This window comes from Strigops habroptila, chromosome 13 (assembly GCF_004027225.2).
Source record: "Strigops habroptila isolate Jane chromosome 13, bStrHab1.2.pri, whole genome shotgun sequence".
Lineage (NCBI taxonomy): Eukaryota > Metazoa > Chordata > Aves > Psittaciformes > Psittacidae > Strigops > Strigops habroptila.
In genome coordinates, this window is record NC_044289.2 from 10,617,721 (window position 1) to 10,638,839 (window position 21,119).

General features: G+C 38.0%; 1 protein-coding gene across 21 annotated transcripts in view; it reads left to right on the forward strand.

Annotated features, from left to right (window-relative positions):
• Nucleotides 1–21,119, forward strand: part of ZMYND8 (zinc finger MYND-type containing 8) — a 64,737-nt gene that overhangs the window by 24,085 nt on the left and 19,533 nt on the right. For 9 of the 21 annotated variants that reach the window (XR_003994014.1, XM_030503263.1, XM_030503268.1 and 6 more), the window contains exons 3-10: nucleotides 4,132–4,263; nucleotides 10,786–10,934; nucleotides 15,388–15,606; nucleotides 16,481–16,594; nucleotides 18,304–18,396; nucleotides 19,553–19,640; nucleotides 20,266–20,321; nucleotides 20,819–20,896. Coding sequence is in view for 20 of the 21 variants with exons in the window: in XM_030503263.1 (XP_030359123.1) it covers nucleotides 4,132–4,263; nucleotides 10,786–10,934; nucleotides 15,388–15,606; nucleotides 16,481–16,594; nucleotides 18,304–18,396; nucleotides 19,553–19,640; nucleotides 20,266–20,321; nucleotides 20,819–20,896 (929 nt within the window). In the remaining variant the exon portion in view is untranslated. Of the gene's footprint in view, nucleotides 1–3,094; nucleotides 3,228–4,131; nucleotides 4,264–10,785; nucleotides 10,935–15,387; nucleotides 15,607–16,480; nucleotides 16,595–18,303; nucleotides 18,397–19,552; nucleotides 19,641–20,265; nucleotides 20,322–20,818; nucleotides 20,897–21,119 lie in introns of those variants that run through there. The other 12 variants (XM_030503272.1, XM_032920278.1, XM_030503274.1 and 9 more) reach the window with 7 other exon arrangements.

A 21,119-nucleotide genomic window follows, 5' to 3' on the forward strand; every position in this document is an offset into this window, starting at 1 on the left:
CATCTGTGTTCTACAACATGCAAATATTTGTAAACCAGGATAGTGAAACTGATCTACCATGAAGCTGCTCTGGAGTGAAAACTCAAGACTCATTGTGTTTTTTATAACTATTATTGTATATATTGCTTGGTTTTCATTGTATTTCAAACCTCCTGCCCATGCACACTCCATTATTATTTCTGGTTTATGAATAACAGGTTAAATTATGAAAAAGCATCAGGGTCTTGTATCATCTCACTTGTCATGGCTTCCTTGCCACTTCCTTTGCAGTGTAGGAGAAAATAGTAGTGCTAATATTAATAATAATAAGGTAGTATTTCCTACAGTAATGAATCCTAATTTTCTTAAGAATAAAGAAGGACAGTAACATCTCTGTTCCCGCAAAAACTGGTCCCCCTGAGCAGTGTGTATTTCATGGGCGTTTCCATATCCATTCGTGACATGAATTAAAATTGGTGGTGGGATTGCAGGTGACTGATAATTTCTGTGTTGATTTCTGGAGTTCTCCCTGTGAATGAGTTACTACAAGCAAATGATATTATCTCTTGCTATAAAGAAAGCCAAACATATAACCGTCCATATCAGTGTAAATATTCCCACTGTTATTTGGAGTGGGGGCACAGAAATGCCCTTCAATCAGAATACTTGTGCATAATTGTTTACCTCAGTTCATTGTAACTGACTGCCAGCTCCTTTTGTACTTGCAGCTGACTTTGCAGCTCAGTTTGCTTGAAAGCCCTGTCTGTAAAATGGCAGCAATGGTTACTGCCATCCTTTTTAAACTCTGGCACATACCCACTTACTCTTCACATTTCTTCTGCAGGGGTCAGAAGTCTGTTTAACTCTGAATGTGCAGATGTAATTGTCTTGAAAGCATGGCACACATCATCTGCATTCCTTTGGTTTTTAATGAGGTAGCTTGGGTAGCTGTTCTGACTGTAAGCCATTTTGCTATGTTGTTTTTCCAACCTGATCTATGAATTAGTGGTAGAACTTTATAATAGTTGAATATGTAGTTTTGCATAGAAAGTCAAAGGATCAAAAATGTCATCTGCCAAGAGCTGGCCATGTTAGAGGCTTGCCAAAATGAGTCTTTCTGGACTCCTGTTATTTGGATTGAGGCAGGTTTCTCAGCTCAGTGCAGTACTTCAGCAGCAAAGTCACAAACCAGAATCTGAAAACTATTATACTCTGTGTTAAAGCAGCAGTTTCTAAACTGGTGGGATATCAGTAACCATGTTTCCACTTGTAACATTAATCTTGCTTAGTGTGTTTTAGAAAGGGTGTAGATGAGGAAGTTAATCTTGTATAGACAGACCTTTAAGGGAAGCATGCAGCTGTTCTTGGTTTGTTGGGTTTTTTGATGGTCTGAGAAGCCTGTGCAGGAGATCAATCAGTGGTATTGTATAACTTCACACTCCGCCTGGAGAAGCTGGTATGCTACAAGTTTGTAACCTGACTTGCTCTGCTACAGTTTGTACGGCTCATGTGAGGCCAGGTCTAGAGAAAGTTGTAGGAAGGTAAATTGCTGTAAAAAAAAATTGGCCTGGTGCAGAACTCTTCATGAACACTCTTGTTTTGGTATAAGCAGTTTAATTTTAATTACAATAAATCAATTCCAGCTGAGTTTGAGCTAAGCTGAAACATGCATTGTTTAATCTGTAACAAGGATGTTAACATAGCCTTTGAATTGGTTAAAGTAAGGTGGTGGTTTCAAAGAAGCCTAAGCTGGTCTAACTACTCGGTGCAGCAGTTTTATCCACTTCCTTCCATACCTAAGCCAGCAGGAAACTAACTGAACCATAAAACATGAATAGTTTTCTACTAGCTTAGTGTTCTGAAATGGCTTGGTAGCCTGCCAGAACTGATTTCAGAGAGAGGGCAGGAATATGCCAGTTGGGTGCAGAAAGTATAGAGCTTTGTTTGCAAGTGTTTAGATAGGGTTAGGCTGTAGAGCTTAGAACTGAGCTGAGACTTCTTGCTTATGCTTTATAATGTGATATGTAAGAGTGAGTCAATAGCTGTGGTCAGAGTTGTGCAGCCCTGCATGCTCGTCTTCAGCTGCATTTTTCTACCCTTCTCCTCAGGCTGGCACTGATGCTTATGCTGTTGCATAGTAAGTTAGCTCAAGCAGCTGATCTGGCAGACAATTGATAACTTTTGTAATAGTAGTTTTTACCTGAATTATGAACTGATTAACCCTGCTATTACACACAAGTGTTTGCCTGCAAGTTGTGGGGATCAGCTTCTGGTGAAGTGCAGAAGAGGAGTAGCATTAGTGTGGCAGTTTAGATCTGCTCATAAACTGTGTCTGTGCAGCTTTACTAAATACAAGATTTAAAAATATACTTCCTTCTTCATCAGAACAAGAAGGCATAAGACATCTAAGAACTGGAAATGGGAAATGACATCTTAAAGAGACTACAAAGAGTCCAAAACCATAAAAGAAAATCAACAGAGGATTGCTGTTTAGCAAAGGAGAAAGGCCATGAATTAGATGATATTTTGTCCTTTGCATATGATACATTAAGCATCCTGTTACATTTCTGTTCCAGCCCTATGGCCTACTTTTTAACCTTGTTTATTAAACATTTCAAGATGGGCTTTCTGGAGAATTTTCTGAGTATTTCCAGGCTGTGGTTCCAGAGCAGCATAACAAACTTAATTGTATGGTGCAATTCTCTCTTCGCTTGCACTTGTTCTCTTTGGAGAGCTGTGAACTCTCCACTGGGCTTTTCATTCTATTAACCTGGAATAATTTTTTTATTATTATTATTTTTTATTTTCTCATGTTAGTTTTCTGCTGGTTTATCTTACTTGTTGACAGTAGTTAGCTCTGGTGGTGGATGGACTTCCATTTAAGTTTCATGTATTTCAGCTGGTACTGTAACCGTTGCCTGTATAGTGACTGGTCAGAAGGAACTCTTTAACTCTTTTCTTCCCATCATCAGTCGTACATCCCTTTTGTTGCGTTTACATCTATGCTGGCTCTTAGCCAGTCCTCCTCTGAGTCAGTTCAGGACTTGGATATAGAAGTAGTTTTCTACTGCTTATCTCCCTGAACCAGATTACTAGAGAGATAGACAGATGTAATTTTTAGCAGCAGACTTGCCCTCATCAGTGACAGCTAGTCCTTAGATGGTCTTAGCTTGTCATAAAATCATATACTGAGACACTACTGCTTAATGGTGAGAATTCTGACTTTTACAGCTTTTGCATTGCTGCAGGTTTGTGTTGAAGGCTTTGGGCTTAGGGGCTTCTCTCAGTGGTAAAGGTTTGGATATTATGAACATAAATGCAAAATGACTAGTGAAATGGAATTTCCAGAATACCTTATGTATTTTGTAGCAGTTTCATAAGAGTACATTTTGTATCAACTTTCTTTGCAGTGATACCAAGTATGTAATCACATAGAGATGAGATTCTCACTCCAATGTGAAATGTAATTTGAGAATCTTCCAGGGAACAGTAGTGCAGCCTGAGGCTTTCATCTGCAGTGCAGAGCCCTTGTTTACTTGTAATCAACAGGGTGTCTTCAGGAGTGCCTTGGGGCAGCAAATCCCCCTACAGCCAGACTCCAGTTTATGAACAGCTTACATCTCTTATCCTGTAAATTGCTGGGAAGTGCTTCTTTATCTTCCAAAGTCCTACAATGAAGAAACAAGTAACAGTGTCTTTGTGTACTTGTATAAAATCCTAGTGTAGTAGGAGTTCATCAGGATTTACACAACCAGGGCTAACCTCTGTTATTTATTACATTAAGCATCTGGATTGGGTTAATTGCATCAGTTGAAGGTTCTGGAAAGTAAACAGGGCTTTAGTGGTTGATTGCAGCTGCATCATGTTTCAGAATTCTGGCATAAGATTAAAATGCCTCAGAGTTGAGTATAAGTTCTAACAGATTTATCCGTGATTTTGTTAAGTGTTTTGAAGATAATTAAACTTGCTATAGTATTAAAGGTAATGGATTTGAAAAATCATAAATCCATTAGCAACCATTCAGGGTAATAAATGTAACTGGGAGCCTTCACAGTTCTGGAATCCATATAAATTATTAATTGAAGCCTGTTGTGTCAAATTGGACTGTAATGATGCAGACAACGGAGTTAGTGTTGCTGCTTTTTCTCTCAGAGTTCTCCATTGACTTCCCTCAACACCATTTAAAGTACATGCATACAGAGCTTTTGAGGAAGAGGAAAGAAGAGAGAAGTGAGAGTCTGGGTGGAAGTCAGTTTTCTGGTTTTGTTCTTGTTCCTTCTAGAGGCAAAGTTACACATTTCTGTGGGGTAATGGCAGTGTAAGCAGCCGTCAGTCACCTTTGAGTTATTGCACCTTCCCTCATGCTGCCTTCCTTTTTAAGCCAGCCTAGCTGTAGTAGTCTAGCAGAAGTAGCCTTGAGCTGGCTCTGTTTAAGTAAAAAGAGTCTAACTTACAGAAAACAATTGATAGGTGTCTAATTGGAAACATTATTCAGAATTTTGCATATCTGACCCACTTGCATTGAAATGTCAAAAACATACATCACAGAAAACCTTTATAGGTGTAACTAAGTTTACTGATCTCTAATACTGTTCCTGGAAGACTAAAATAATGCTTTCAGTGAAAAATACATTGCTGTTTCTGGCTTCTGGAAAACAAAAATAACTGCTATTTTTACCACATTTATCATAACTCATGTTGAAAAGCAGTTTAAACAAACATGTTTCTGAATTTCCCTCTTCTCACTTTCTGAAAGTTTCCAGAACAGAAAAGTTTTGTTCTACAAGCAATAGATATTACCACTTTATAAGAGCTCATTTTTCATAGAACATGTATTTAAAATACAAGAATATTAGGTACAGAATTTGAATAACTAACACTCTTTATGAAAGTACAATAAACTTGATGTAGTTAAGCTAAAGATATGTTATTTGATTGTCCTTTATTTTGAAATGCAAAACTTTTCTTCCCTTCAGCGCCAGCTCAAAAAAAGGGTAATTCTTTGCTGACAGTAAAAAGCTTTTATCCTGCAATTTCCACACTTTTGAGGAAGGCTTTTGTTTGCCTACCCTTTTTGTGAGGTTGAATTTGCAAATCATGGTGCAGAGGAAGACTGATTTACTCAGGTTCTTCTTAGTTGGCTTGCTATCCATTGCACTGGGGGTGCAGCACCAGGGCAATATGTGCTGACTGAAGTCAGCCCTGCCATGCTCCTTCCTGTCAGCCACGTTGTCAGTGTTTTCCTTTGTACTGGCACTGTCACCTTTGGGACAGGTTGGTATGCTGGTACAGCTGAAATGGATTTGTGAGGGGTTTATTGGTTTGTTTTGGCCATATTAGTTGTCTAATCCATCTTGCTACCGGAGTGAACAAGTAACAGTGCTAGAGAAAGGAAAAGGGAAGAACGTATTGGTGGAAGAATACTGTGAAGCCTTGACTTTGATCTGTGTACCTTGCTGTGGATTTCAGCTCTCATTAAGGCCTTATCGATAGAGAAACTAACGCAAGTGTAATAGATGCCTAGAAGTACATATATACATACCATTTCTTTTTGGGTTTAGTCTGGAATTACTTTAATAGCATTTAGCTTAAACAAGGTTTTAAATGAAACAAAAATAGGTATATGGAAAGGAAGGTATAAGGGGGTGTAAGATGTCATTTGACAAGTCCTTGTTACTGAGCAATTTATGCTGTGTTCTTACAGTAAGGCATGTTGATGTTACTTGTTTTCAGGGAGAATTACATTTGGGTATCATGGGAAAAGCAAGGAAAACAACATTTTCCTTTTACATATTTTCTGAGTTGGCACCTACTTCCATTGAGAAAAATGAGACTTCTCAGTTGTTATTGAGTGCTTACAGTGCAGCACTTGGCAGTGTGTACATCATGAAAGATGTGGTCTATGCTCCATATGCTGCAGCAAGAAAAGATCCCTGATATACAGTGATAACATACTTTGGTTTGGTTTTATATTTTTTCTGAACTAAACTGTAGTAAGTCCCTATCCTAGTTTGCTTAAAAACTGCATCACATAAAATTGGACTTCCAAAATAGTCACAAAGTGTGAAATTAAGTTGCTTTAGGTTTTCAGTATGCTTTAGTTTGTCTCCTGGGAATAGTAGTTACTAATCCTTTAGTCACATGATGGCATACTGAAACAGAGGTTTTAATCTTTAGGTGAAGCTCAGGTTAGCTTGTTGCTCCCCAATGGATGGTTTGTGAGAGCACTCATAGGTGCTTATGTCAAGCTTGGCAACATTACAGAGCAATTATTAATAACCTACTGATGTAAACCCAGGTAACTTTTAATGAGAATTTAAAAAGTTATTTCAGGTGTCTATTTTTTCACTTGTGCTGGAAGCACAATGTTGGAATAATGCTAAGAAAGCAAAATCACACCTTCAAAAATGAAGAAATAAGTGGAGTTGCTTGGCAAATTAATTCATTAGTACAATTGGTTTATCAGTGAAATGTTTATTATTTTACAGTAATGCCAGTCATGTAGTACATGGAACATTTCATTTCTTCTTAACCTTCTGAGTTCTGGGTAACTGCAAGTGATCTCAGTCTTTTCAGTGAGAAAAGGTAGGTGCACCAATTGATGCCGCTCTGAAAAGTTCAGGTTGGGTTGACTTGCTTAGTATATGGGAGGAGTAGGAGATTGCAGGGATATGTGCTAGCGGGTGCCGATCTGGCATGGTGAGATACTCTCCAAAGTGACACCATTCTTGCTCGTTAAACACCTTTTTAAAAATATTTGCTTGACATAGAAGAAATCACACAAATTCTCACTGTTCCTTTTTGGAACAGACACTGGCCTCCACTGCCCAAGTAACTGTCCTACTCACCAAGTCATTGCATAGTTTAAATTTGGTCTTTTTTGTTCTTTCCTCTTGGGTTTCTTTCACTTTGTTGAAGTACTACATGTAAAGTTAAGCTACATAGGAGAAGCGATCCAGGTTAAAAATTAACTTTCCTTCTGTCAGGTTATTTTAACAGGGATCAGTTTCTTGATCTGGTTCACAGCTCAGCTATGCAAACTCTGCTAACACAGCTGAAAGTGCCAGGAGGAAGAAGAGGCAGTGTGTGCTAAATGGGGCACTGCTGATGAAAGAAATTCACACAAAATGCAACTCGAGCATTTTTTATCTTAATTAGAATTGGAAACTGTAACTCAGGCAATTTAAGTAGGTGCTACCATTCTTATTTTATATGAACTGAATTAAAAGGTTGTTCATATTATTAAGTCCCTCTCGGTTAGTAAGTTGGCAACATTTAATGATAAAGACATTAGCCTATTCCACTAGCACAAGTAAATCTGAGAGAAGATGCCTGTGCATTGCTGTTTTCCTGTTTATTCCTTAATTTTTCCAGTTATAGCTTACATTGCTTCAAGAACATCTCTGGCATTTCAATAATTTGCCAGTTGATAAAGCAAAACAGCTGTATTTCAGGTCAGTTTTTGTGTGTTGTCTATGAGTCACTCAGTTAAAAATCCCCAGTATGCTCAAGCTTGAACCACAGGAGAAAATTGCACTACTTTAAGTAGTTTTTGAAATCACTTAACTAAGCATATATGTGTGTGATCATTTCGTTTCATCAGTATCGAATCAGTACCCTTCCTGTTGAAATGCAGTTTGGATTTGTCTGTGACTGAATTGTAATTCCAGTTTAGCTAATAACAGTTTAACACTTTTTCTGACACTGACTCAGCTGATTTAGGAAAAAACCAGCATTTAAAAGTGAGAAGCATCACATAATGGGGCAGGCCTACGATGAGAAACTTTACAGCTGATTTTCTTTCTCCATACTTAGAGCCAAGGCACAATGTGCAGTGTCACAGGCAGCTTCTTGGTAATCCCCACAATCTGAAGTGAAAGAGCTGAAAGGAAACTGGTGTGCTCCACTGCTGGCTGTTTTGTGCCTGGGAGTGAGAAATAGAAGCCAAAGGGCAGAAAACTGTACTTTCATGGTACTCTCCTGGTTTAAGCTGTGCCTGCATATGTACAGTCTGGAAATGAAAGCCAAAGTCTCTTCAGTGAGTTATGGTGAAGGCTTTATTTGCAGGTACTTTGAGGATGTTGTTTGCTCAAATGACTGTTTTGAGAAAGACAATTCTGCTTATCTCTGCATTGGGAAAACAAAGATCAAGGCATGGTCAGCACTTCACAGTAAGAGTAGTTTACTTATGATTGCCTTTAGGAATGTACAGAAAGTCCCTGTTGAGAACTGCAAATTATAATAAAGAAACAAAGATTTACATTGTACATGCTCTTCCGAGCCATGTGGTGATGGAAAGATGAGAAAAAATATGGTATGATGCTAGTTTTGCTGATCACTCTGAATGCAAACAGATCCCATGTTGATTAAAATCCGTTCTACTTCAACGAAAATAATAGAATTCAGAGCTTGTTTTGGTTTTCAGTTTGGTCGCTTTGGTTATGTTGTGGGTTTTGGTTTAGCTGACACTGATGCTGCAGTGTTTCTTCCAGGACAGCTGTATTAGCTCAGCTCCCTTGGGATATATGAAGCATATGCCAGCCAGAGGAGTTCTTCTGCCACCTTCTGTGCAGAATTAGCTAAACTGGGAAAAAACCCACGCTAGTCTGTCAGCGGAGCTGTACCTGTATTGGGATTTTTATTGTTGTAATTGCCTAAGGAGGGGAAGAGGCATGTTTTTTCACACGTTTAGGTGCCATACCTTACTTGGCAATTCTTGGTATTGTCAAGTCAATCTGAATTTTGGCCTAAATGGAGTGGGAGGCAGATTTGCTTGAATTGAAACAAGACAAGTAACAATAATGGTCTTAGACACATGGTATTGGTTTAATTCAGCCTAGGCATGTCAGAATAGAATTGGCCCAAAATGCTGCCTACAAGTATAAAAGGGATGGGGAGGGGTGGAAAGAAAAAAAAAAAATCGCATTTTTTAGTGTGAAAGAAAACTGAAAACATAGAAAGGTTTTGGTTGTTTATTTAAAGCAGCTTAACTACATTTTGCCAAAATTTTTAACTTACATCAACAGAAAAATTTCTCTAAGAGCCAACACTCAGTTTCTGCTCAGGCAGCACTGCTAAAAGAGCTGTGCCTATGGAACTCCAGTGGCAGATACTTCCTGGGGTTGTTGAAATGACGTGTGGTGTTAGCCTGGTGTGGCTATTCTCAAGCAATAAAACTCAGGATGGGCAGTTGCTGCTACGTTTCTCTTCCCTCCTTCAGTTATATCTTCTTCCATCTATCTTTTATTATCTATTTTTTCATATGTATTGATAGTTTTCTTAGTCATTATCTTGACACGTTACCAAGCTTTTGGTCAATCAGAAGTCACCATATAGCACCACATTGTTTTAGTTTGCAGCCACAAAACATTTACACTAGCACATGTGAGTAAGGGGCTTGAAGATACAGGAATGACTTGAGGGAGGGTTCAGTTGTTTCTCTGTGATATTGATGACTTCTGATCCCTATGTTTTTATCTATCATTTTATTCCATTGCATGCTTTAAAAGCTTAAGGAAAAGTTAAACGTGTTAAACCAGCTCTGAACTTTTACTGGTATTTTGTCAAGACTGTTCTAGGATGGCCTATTCCAGCTGATTGCGTACTTGATCTTGGTAATAGAGCTGCACATTCCATATTCGTTAGGAATAATTTAAATTTTGTTCTGAGAAAATGAAGTTGCAAATGCTTCTTTTTTTTACCTGGGTATTTCTGATGAGTTTGTCAGTGATTTTTTTTTCACAATGTATTAACTCTTTCAAGGCTGTAAATAATTCCTTCTGAAGATTGTAAAGAACTCAAACCAGTGACCAAGTAAACAGAAAAAGAATTAAAAATCTTTGAAAAATTAAAATACTTTAGCATAATTGGAGGAGCAAAGCAGACATGATGATGATTGTAACAGATGTTGAGTTGGTAGAGCTGTGTTTCAGTTTCCTTCTAAGTTTTAAAAGAATTTTGTGCATGTTTCATAAAATGCATTTCAGAGCCACTGGGGCTGCTGAAGTTGTGGTGTGATGAGTTTACACTAGGATGACAATACACAACTTAGAGCAGCTGAAACACAGGCACATGCTCACTTCTGCCAGCTTTGTTACTTGGGACAGTAACCAGTCGTAGATGGAAGCTGTGACTTGTTAAATTGTTCTCATAATTTGCTTGGTTGAATGTGAGAAGTCTGTTGACTCTCTGTGGACTGTGCCTGTTTGTTGCTCTATCTTGCTGTCAAAGGCTACTGCTTGACTGGTAGTCTTGTCTTAATTTTGTCTTTTCACAATCCAATTTAGCAGGAACTTACAAATAACTAAGTATTTGAGGTGGCATATTTATTTTCAGACTATAGGACAATTTCTTTTTTCTTTCCCACTGATATATTTTATCAACTATATTTAAATATGAGGATAAATGATGAGGACTGACTTTACTCTGATCATGTTTTAACTTCTGTTGCTTATGTTCCTAAATTACATGAGCGAGGCTGTTAAAGTGTATGTAGCATGGCACTCTTCTAAACTACTACTAACAAACTGTTATACTTCAAAAGGTACTAGAATTTGAGGTGAACGGCCTGAATGCTGTGGGAAAAGAAAAAATATTTAATGTTAATCTAAATAACTATATTGAGAATTCACTTTGCAGTGACATTGCTCAGCAAGTCTGTGCTTCCAGTTTTGTCGGTGACTGGATGGAAGACAATGAGAATTTTTATTCTTCTCAATGAAGGAGTGTGAATGACAAATCACAATCTTGTTGGAATGCTTTTCATCAATATGAACTCTTCAACCATATTGTTTGCATGTGTTGTAGATCCTGGCTCTGCTGAACGCACAGCACAGAAAAGGAAATTTCCCAGCCCTCCACATTCCTCTAATGGCCACTCACCACAAGATGCATCAACAAGTCCTATAAAAAAGAAAAAGAAGCCTGGTCTATTGAACAGTAACAATAAAGAACAGGTAAGAGAAGTCATGGTCTTGTCGTGCTAGAATATGAAACAATGAAGGATGTAGAGACAGCTGATCAGGAGCTCTCTCCTCTTTAGGTAGCTCCATTCTTGTATTCTAAGAGGCGGATTTTCATTTTTGAATGCAATGGGTGTAGGAGCTGGCACTATAGCTTGGATTTGCATGTTCTCTTATTAGTGGTTTACATCTGTATGAGAAAGACAAGTTGTGTCCTGGTTTCTGATTTTACAAAGCTAATAAGATATATAAGCAATAAAGGCAATTTTGAACAAAAGTATTATGAAGGAATGTAATAACAGTAACAACAACAATAGCTGTTATTAATTAAAACCATTAAAAGGATATGTTCAGTGGCGTGATATCCAAGATGAAGAAAGATCTCATAATATCAGCAGAAGTGCCTCATCTGGTTTCAGTCCTGCTGCCAATTATTAACAAAGGTCTAGCTCTTTCCTTGGTACTCTGCAGATTCCCTCCCCTTCCTTTACACTGCTGAGCAATGTACACTCCTACCAAGCTAGTTAAATCAAAGGGTCACACTGACAGTACTTTTCAGTCTTCATGATTGAAACCTTATTTTCGGTGTCTTCTTTGTTGTAGTTCTTAGAACTAAACTCCAGAAGACTTTGACAATTTCTGATTCATTGTAGGATGCAAGTGAAAGAATTGTATGAAGTATATTGAATAGAAAATGCTGTAAAGCACCTGCATCATCTTGGACAAGATTAGATGAAGGCAGTTTTTAGCCTGAATGAAATTTCTCATCTAATTTAAAAATTACATGTCTCTACTTTTCAAAGTGTTTTTGCCAGGATTAAATTCTGAGGGTTTAAAGCACCTTTTCCTGATGTAACAGCATCCACATTAAATATTATCCTGGTACAATTGCACTGGTTAAGACAGAAAATGAAATTCCTAATCACTGCAGTTGTCCTGGAACGAAGACTGAATAAATCAGGCCGTGCCAGAGAACAGGTTTACAGTGTCAAGCATATTTTACTTAAGGATAACTGGGAGGTCTAGAAGTAGCATGTGTAGGCATGCTTGCATTAGTTTAATGTGGTCAGTTTGGCTTTACTGAGCTTTACTGCAGGCTCTATAAATTCCTCCACATCCTGGACATTTACTTGGGAGATGCTGCCCCACTGAAGTCTAAACTTCTACCTGCGCAGTGTAGAGATAATTTTACAAACAGTGGAATTGAATCTTAGGGCATTAATTTCCACTTCTATTCAGGCATTAAAAAATATATACGAAAACACAGTTGCAGTTGTTGAACTTCATACATTCCCTTTGGTAAATCCGTTTCTATTTTCCAGGTATCTCAGTCCTGAAATATTACAGGATAGAATAAAGTCGTATATCTAATGAAGAAAAGCTATCAGATTTGCTTATTTTGCTGTATTTGTTACAAGTTAGCAAGAAAACATGTTTAGTTTTGTTTAGCTTTTACAAGTTGCTTTTAATATTATCTTGCATGTCAAATTTGAAACGGGCATGCCTGAAGATTAAAGTAGGTGAAAAACTGCTCTATACAGTAGCAGTTGTTGAAAGATTCTTTCACTGCTGAACAGATGTGAGCCAAGCATACAGTTACTTGTTTTGCTCTTGGGTTAAGTTTCAAATATAAAGTAGCTGATAGCTGTGATTCTGATTGGCTGATAAATCCATTTTGAGGTAGGACAACACCACTGGAAACCTTTAATTTAAAATTCTATGTTACAAAGTGTTCTGTAATATTTGAGTATTTCAAGATACTGTTACTAAAGTTGCATGAAGTTTCCTATTACATGTTGTGGATGCAGTAACAGATCTACAGAATGGTGCCAACAGGTATTTACAGTGTTGAAATACAAGCAAAGAACTATGGAATTGTAGAATGTAGCTAGGGCAGGTTAAAAATCAGGAACTTTCGATACTTAACTGGTCAGTTATAATGTAATTGAAGTTGTCATCTTGTTTTACCACGAGCTTCAATATTAATTTAAACTGAATATAAATAGTGAACTTTTTCTCCCCAAAACAGCACTAAAATACTGTTGGTTTTTCTTCAGTTTTCTATGTCATTCTACACGTCTTAGTAACTTTATGAAAGACTTTAAAAGAAGCTACCACGTATTTGAGCTTGAGTTGGCTAGTTGTGAAACAGTTGAGAAAACAAAGCTTTTCTGTAATAACTGTTAAAAGATACACTCTTCAAACATTTTGCTCTGATTATAACAAGTGAAAAGGTCCTTTGCAGTTGAATCATTCATATTCAGTCCTTTAGTTTTGTTGTTTGGGTCTTTTTTGAGTCTCAGAACCTTTTTTGGGGGGAAGCGGAGTGTTCTTAAACATGGTTTAGACAAAATAAGGTGATAGATGTCTACAAGAAATAAGCATCCTTGAACAGAAAATAAATTCTTCTCATTCTCTGACAAAAACAGACTTATCTTCAGTTATGAGCTGATTTCTGTGGAATAGTTTCATGGGCTTTGTATTTGTCTTAAAGCAGTATCTTTGATTCTTAGGAAGTTAGTGTGGATATACTGCTTCTATCCACTTCAAAGTCAGAATACGTATTAAATTCTTCTGGTAATTTCCTTTATCTGCAGTTGAGGAAATGCTCCACAGCTGCATCTCCGTGTATATACACTATTAACATTTTTGTCTCACAGCTGTGGTGCATATAGCTGCAAACAAAACATGTTTCTGCACTGTAAATTGCAACTTCCCCTTCTTCACTCTGGGTTTCCATAACTTCTGTATCTGTTTGAATGATTGTAGTAGTAATACATTTGAAATGTAGTTAAAGACTTATGCTGTCCCTCTTGTTCCACAGGATCTGATAGAACCTTCCTTCTGAGAGTCTTGTCATGTTATATGATTGTATATGTATACAGAGAAAGTATAGAAAATAACACTTTGCCCATTTCTGTGGTGGGAACAAAGTATTTTTTAGAAGCTGTATCATCTGAAGACTAGAAAATGAGAACCACCAAAACTTACAGAAAATTGAGTGAAATTTTAGGTAGCAGAGCTTTGGGAATGCTAGTAGGTAACATCCTTTTGCAGATGATATCTCTTCTCTTTGAGGTACAACATCTTCAGCTGGGTTGTCACTTCTGTGTCATCTAATTTCACCTTGGAGGTGATCTATTCATGCAAATAATATCCTTTATAACTGTAGAAATCTAGAAATACCACAGTCTGAGCTGGCATGCTGGTAGTTTGTGGTGACATTAGTTTATGCCCTGCGTGACTGGTTTTGTAGAGGATGCTGCAGAGGTATGGAACACGCAGATGGTTGCACTGTTCTACTAGTCACATGGGCGTGTGACAGCTCAAGGGTCTAAGAACTTGTAGATGTGTAAATGGTGCACAATTACACACATTACCTGAGAAACAATTACCTGAGAACCAAACAAAATGGTTCTGCAAACTACCAGCATTCGGATAGTTACAAGTAATGTCATGAGCAAATGGTTTTACATCAAGCAAAAAAATCACAGTAAATAAACTGCCTAAAACTCAAGATTGCTTCTCTCCATGCTGTCCTCAGCAAACCACCCCTATAATTAATACCAAACAGAAAACTTCAGTTTCCTGGTCATTAATCAATAGAATGTAGTTTTCTGATAAATGTCAGCAGCTCTTCAAAACTGATCTAACAAACTTTAGGTTTCTGGGGACTCATTTTAGCCATCCCAGGCTGTGTTTTGGCATCAGCTGTGTCATCTTTGAGCTGTCTAGGGCTCAAGTGGAAGACTAGTTCATGCAGTTTACAAAGTTAACACTGTTTTCTAGTGCAGGCAAACCAGTGGAGATCGTGAGTCTTAAATTCTGATATGCATTTAAATGGTGGATTAAATCTCTCCCTGTGTTCCTGCTCCTGTAGCAGAGTGGCTGTTCAGGATGTGAATTTGCTCCTTTGTCATCCTACTCTGCAGTTTGCCTTATTAATCAAAATCAGCACTGGCTTGCTTCATTGTACAAAGCTGTGAACTGCTGCAACTTAGGACAGATTTGCATGGTGTTCAACTTCTTATTTCAGGACTAACTTCTTCAGCTGTCCCAGGTTTAGCTATGACTAAATATCTCAGTATTTAGCTTGCACAGCCCCATGGAATTCTGTGTTTAGAGGACCTAATAGCTTCTATAGCAATATTTCTTTCTTGAAGATGAAAGTGTTCACTGACTTTGGTTGGATTGCATGTCTTGCATTTGATGCCTTTACTTGCCACAAAGATTTATTTTCAGTCTTGAGTGCAAACTGGCATTTGACATCTGAATAAGCAGTAAACTTCTTTGTGAATGATGTTGTGCAATTAATAAGATACTGTGCTTGCATAAATGTTAATCAAACTCTGTAAACTGCTGTTTGCTTATGTATTATGAATATTATTATTTGAAAAAATGCAAATTTGTTTTGAAACCAAACCTGTTTTTCTTGCCTACATTTCAGTCAGAACTAAGACATGGTCCGTTTTACTATATGAAGCAGCCACTCACCACAGACCCTGTTGATGTTGTACCACAGGATGGACGGAATGATTTCTATTGCTGGGTTTGTCATCGGGAAGGCCAAGTCCTCTGCTGTGAACTCTGTCCTCGGGTTTATCATGCTAAGTGTCTGAAACTGACAGCGGAACCAGAGGGGGATTGGTTTTGCCCAGAATGTGAGGTTAGTTTGATATAAGGAGTGGATTTCTTTCTTGTTTGTGAGATACAAGCAGGTGATCTTGTGTTCTGAAATGTTGCTGGTTTATTCCTGTATTGCCTCTTGGTAAAGGTACCAGAAAAATTTGTACAGAAGAGGAGGCATCCATTGCCGCTTCACCACTTTTTCTGTGCCTTCCTCCCACAAGTCGTCAGGTTGCTTTGTGTTTCCATCTCTGGAGAGGGCACCAGTTCAAAGAGTGATCTCTTCATCAGGCACCTCTTGTTTTGAAAACTTTCTGCAGTTTTGACTAGCTTAACTTGTGCTTCTTCTAGTGCGCTGATAGCTCTGCAGCAGTGCAGAAAAGACCTGCGCTCTAGGGTCTGTGTAAACAAGTGGGTATTTTATTACTGCTTTTTTCTACAGGCCTGGGGAAGAACTTAATCATTCCTTAGTGTGGAAGAACTTAATCGTGCTTAGCATCGAAGTATATTTAACAAAAGGAAATTGGTTTATCACATTTTTTTGTTTGATCACTTACTGTTTTAGAGTGCAGGTTACCTTCTCACAGGTTCATATTGCTGTGAACCCACATTGTATTTGGGAATTTTATGTATTCATACATTCATGATGGATATTTTTCTGCTCTTTTCCTCTCCCCTTCCCCCTTCCTTTCTCTCTCTTCCCCCTCTCCCCCCTTTTGTTTTTTCTGTTTAACATACATGGAACAATAACCAAACAAAACAAGCATCCAAAGTGCTTATACTGCATCATCAAAAATGTTTCATTTCTTAGAAGATAGTTGTTATCTTCTATTTGGATGCTAGAATGTTTCAGTGGAGAAGAATTTCCCTAGGAACGTTTCCTGACCAAATGTTTTTTTAATCTTAACTTCTAGAAAATCACAGTCGCAGAATGCATAGAAACACAGAGTAAAGCAATGACAATGCTCACCATTGAACAGCTATCATATTTACTGAAGTTTGCACTACAGAAAATGAAACAGCCAGGGGTAAGAAGGACTTTTATTTTATTTTTCTTGTTAATGCTTGGATCATATGTTTGTCATAATCCTGTGTTTTGCTTCCTTTTGTAGATTATGAACCTAGTTTATTTTATCAGGTTCTATGTAACAGCTTTTGTGCTGTCTTCCACCTCTCTAGTACAGACAAGTTAGTTTGGGCTGTAAGAACGGTTTTGTAGTGCGTTTAAAACGTAGTTTCTTCATGTAACTTTCTGGATGTAGTTTCAGTAGGTGTGGTGAAAATACAATGTGGGACACGGTGGTTTTTTGCTCTCTGGACAATGCTATCTCTGAGAATGAGGAGACATGATCTCTCACCAATACAGTTATATGGGCAGGAACCTTAGGTGCAGCACCGTTGTATTATTGATTATACCTGTTGAGAACCTGGCTTCTCTCTGTTAGCAGAAATTGTTCTTGCCACAAAAGTTAGTTGTAGCACATACTTCTGAAACACTGAAGAAATTTTCCTCAGTGTGGTGAAAACCTGTGCTGTTAACCGTCATGCAATATGAGGCTGCTGTTCTCTCAGTTTTTATCACAAAGGTAAAATTGATTTTCCTCCAACTTGTACCTATCTTCATGTGCCTGTCTTCAGGCTCACTTCTCAAAATCACCATGTTTCAAAGTTTCAGCTATTCCAGTCACCCATCCTTGCTTCTGAGTTTCAACAATTCTTGTCACTTGTTCTTCACCATGCAAGCTTTGCCTAGCTTTCACGTGAAGTTTTGACTTCATCAGAATTCTATGTAATGAATTACCAAGGGTTGGCTTAACTCCTGGTGCCTTCTTGTTCCTGTAGATAAGTTAGAGGAGTGGGGAGGGCTCTCTGTACCTGCAGTGTTATAGTAAAATAAGTGGAGAAAACCAGATGTGCTGAATCATGGGCCGTCTGCAACTGATCTCTCTGTGATAAGTGTTTTAGTAGAACAATAGTGGCAATTTCTGGGAAGGTTACTCTTAAGCACTGACAGATTTTAGTTCTTGGAATCCTTTTTACTCCTATTAGATGGAGCCATTAGAAGCTTGAAGTGTTGCTTTTCGGTAACAAGGTGTCAGTGTTTGTTTATGTTGAGTTACAAAAGGTTTTGTAAATGTGGTTAGAAAGCTTAATGGATCCTATGGAGATATTTTGCCTGTTAGGCATTTTATTAATCACCTATTGTTTTGGTACCTGAGTTCTTTAATTGGTTGAGTTTCAAGAATTGCAGTCCCTCCACATTAGCAGATGCAGTGCAGAGTCCCATTGCTGAAAGTTTGAATGTGTTTGTGTTACCAAGCCACCATGAGTTTGAAAGTTAAGATTTTAACAAAAGTCCGAGAAAGAGGTATTTGTGAGTCTAGTGGATCAAAATTTGGTGTCTTTATTCTGCTATGAACTGTCTGTTGAGCTTCATCTGATACTCCCCACAAAAAAAATCCCAGTGTAAATAGTAACAGTACGTTTTACAAAGCCCCTGACTTCTGCAATTCATTACTTCCAGCATATGAAAATCAATTAATTGAGACCTTCTAGTTCCTCTTGTTCTGCCAATACTTTGTTACTTCACAAAGTTTTATAATTACCTTTAAAGAATTTTCTGTGACATCACAGTTGAAATTAGCACTGGAAAAGGAATGAGTGAATGAGTATTGTGTCCTTGGTGAAACTGTTCAGTATTAATAAGCACTGTGATTTCTTTCTTTCTTCCTAACAGACAGAGCCATTTCAAAAGCCAGTTTCACTGGATCAACACCCAGATTATGCAGAATATATCTTTCATCCAATGGACCTTTGTACATTAGAGAAGGTTTGTATGAAACTAACGGAGGACGGTTCCTTTAGTTTGATTGCTATTTCTGGAGTGTTTGATGGGAGGGGAGAGAGGTTGCTTGAAATTATTTTTGTTGTTGTTATTGTAAATGCCAGTTCAGTTACAGTTTAAAAACAATCACGTGCCAACTGAACAAATCCACTATTTTATCTGATCCAGTAACAAATAAATGGTCAGGAAAAACGATATGAACAAGACAAGCTTACACAGGATTGCTTCCTCCTGTACGAATTCGTCTAATTCCAGGGCTGATTCTGTGGGAGACTTCATTAACCAGAGTTTGCATGTGATCATCATGTTTGCAAGCTATTAGTGGATCCCTGGTCCATTAATTTGGGACCATTTGATGTAGATGCAGGGGTCATTTCAGACTGATTTCGTTGATCATTCAACAAATGGTGTAATCGCCATGGTACGTGAGGTATAGAATCCAAAAGAAACAGTCAAGAGGTGGATAATATACTTTTAATTCTCAGTTTGCTAATAAGTTTCACATCATGAAGAAGTTCTCCATTCTCCACTGCTTAATGAAGCGTGCAGCACTGCAGAGCTTTGTTCTGCTAGAACTCAGTGAAGACACAGCAAGTTGTCATTCTCCATGTGTTTAAGTGGAGGTTGATGTCTTAATGGTATAAAGGTGTAACAAAACCATGTGACCGATTCTATCTAATCAAAGAACTCTAGTCCAGGGTAAGCTGGAATATCACACGTGCTGTCTTATGTTTTATGAGCAGTAACTTTTTCTGGATCTTGTAAAAGTTAAAAAATAAAAATACTTTGGAGTGATAGTATGTCAGTAGAAGGACTCAAGGGCTCCATTTTCTGCAGACGTCGAATGGAGCACTGTTTCAGGAAATTAACTCTTATTTTTACATTGAAGATGCTGATCTAAATAATTCGTTATTTGGAGGTAGACAGTTCATACATTTTCAGGGCAGTCAAAAGACACCCTGAATTTGACAGATCCTTAAGTATTTAGAATCATGAGTCTTGCCGTATGTAAGTGGTCAGGTTTGCTAATCGCATGACTGACAGGAAACAGTGTTCAGGAAGAAGCCATCATTTTTTACTCATTTCTCAAATTTCAGGAAATTTTCTGTTTCCTGATACATTCTGAATTTTCTCTTTGCAGAATGTTAAAAAGAAAATGTACGGTTGCACTGAAGCATTTTTGGCTGATGCCAAATGGATTTTGCACAACTGCATTATTTACAATGGGGGTAAGATACTAATACGTACTTATGTCCTTAATTATGAAGCTTTGAAACAGTTTCAGCAAGCAGCAGAGCAATTTGTAGGCTTCTAGTTGGCAAACACCGAAAGTATCTTCCTGTCATTCAGCATAGTGCCTAAACACAACAGATTTTGTAATAACTGGCATACATAAAACTGTAGGACCAAAACCAGCCTGTGCTGTCACTTGCTCATTCCACCTTCAAAAAATTTCAAACAAATTAGAATCATAGAATGGTCTGGGTCGGAAGATACCTTAAAGATCAGCTGGTTCCAACCCCCACGTTGCTTTGATGTTTTGCATTGTGCAGCACTTTATAGGAAGCCTAGTGGGGGAGATGGGACAGTGTGTCTGTCCTTCACAGAAAGAGTGTAGCAATGGTGGGCAGGCTGCAAGAGGAACATTCAAACATTGTTACGATGTTACATGGAGAAGAAAAGTGCCTACCTTCGGCTTTTTGAAGCACGTAGTTTATACATACCTGTTTAACATCGTCTCTTTAGATGTTCTCTTTTGTCTTTAATGTTAACTTTTAAGTCTGAAACCTGTTGATTTTATCATAATTCTAGCATTACAATTTTCTTGGTTAAAGCGTTTTATTGTTTCCTCAGGAAATCACAAATTGACACAAACAGCAAAAGTCATCATCAAAATCTGTGAGCATGAGGTATGAGTGCCCCAGTTAATTTTTATGTAGTTTTTAAAGTGTTTCATGTATCTGTGAGTGAAATAATAGTGTTTTCTAATGTGTGTGTTGCATAACTGCAATTTTTGTAGGCTTTCTTCTGTTTAGATATGCACATCCTCCAGGCCCTTCACCCACTTTGTTGCTGTTATTTGGGCAAGATCCAGTACCTCAATGTCTCTCTTGTAGTGAGGTGCCCAGAACTGAACACAGGATTTGAGGTGCAGCCTCACCAGTGCCGAGTACAGGGGAATGATCACTGCCCTGGTTCTGCTGCCACACTGTTTCTAATACAGGCCAGGATGCTCTTGGCCTTCTTGGAAATGTTGATTCTTCTTGGTCACCTGGGAAATGTTGATTTATGACCACAAATTGGTGGGAAAATGATGCTAGCAAACTAGACAGGCTAACATAATAATACTGATTACACTTTGGGCTCTGTTTAAGCTCTCCGATAACTGTTTGCTTTTTCTTTTCAGATGAATGAAATTGAAGTATGTCCGGAATGTTATTTAGCTGCTTGCCAAAAACGAGAAAATTGGTTTTGTGAGCCTTGTGTAAGTTAAGGATTATGGTAGTCTAGCTAATACACTAACCTAGTAGTTCTCATTTGACTGTTGTTTGTTATCTATGCCCCCATTTTTTTAAACCTGTGGTGGTTACTGAGTGAAGGAAGATTGCTGTAGTTTACCAAATAGCTTGTGCTTGCAAGTCATGCTCTTTCTGACTATCTCAAGGTGTCAGCAACCAGTTTGCAGGTTCTCTATGTTCAAACATAAG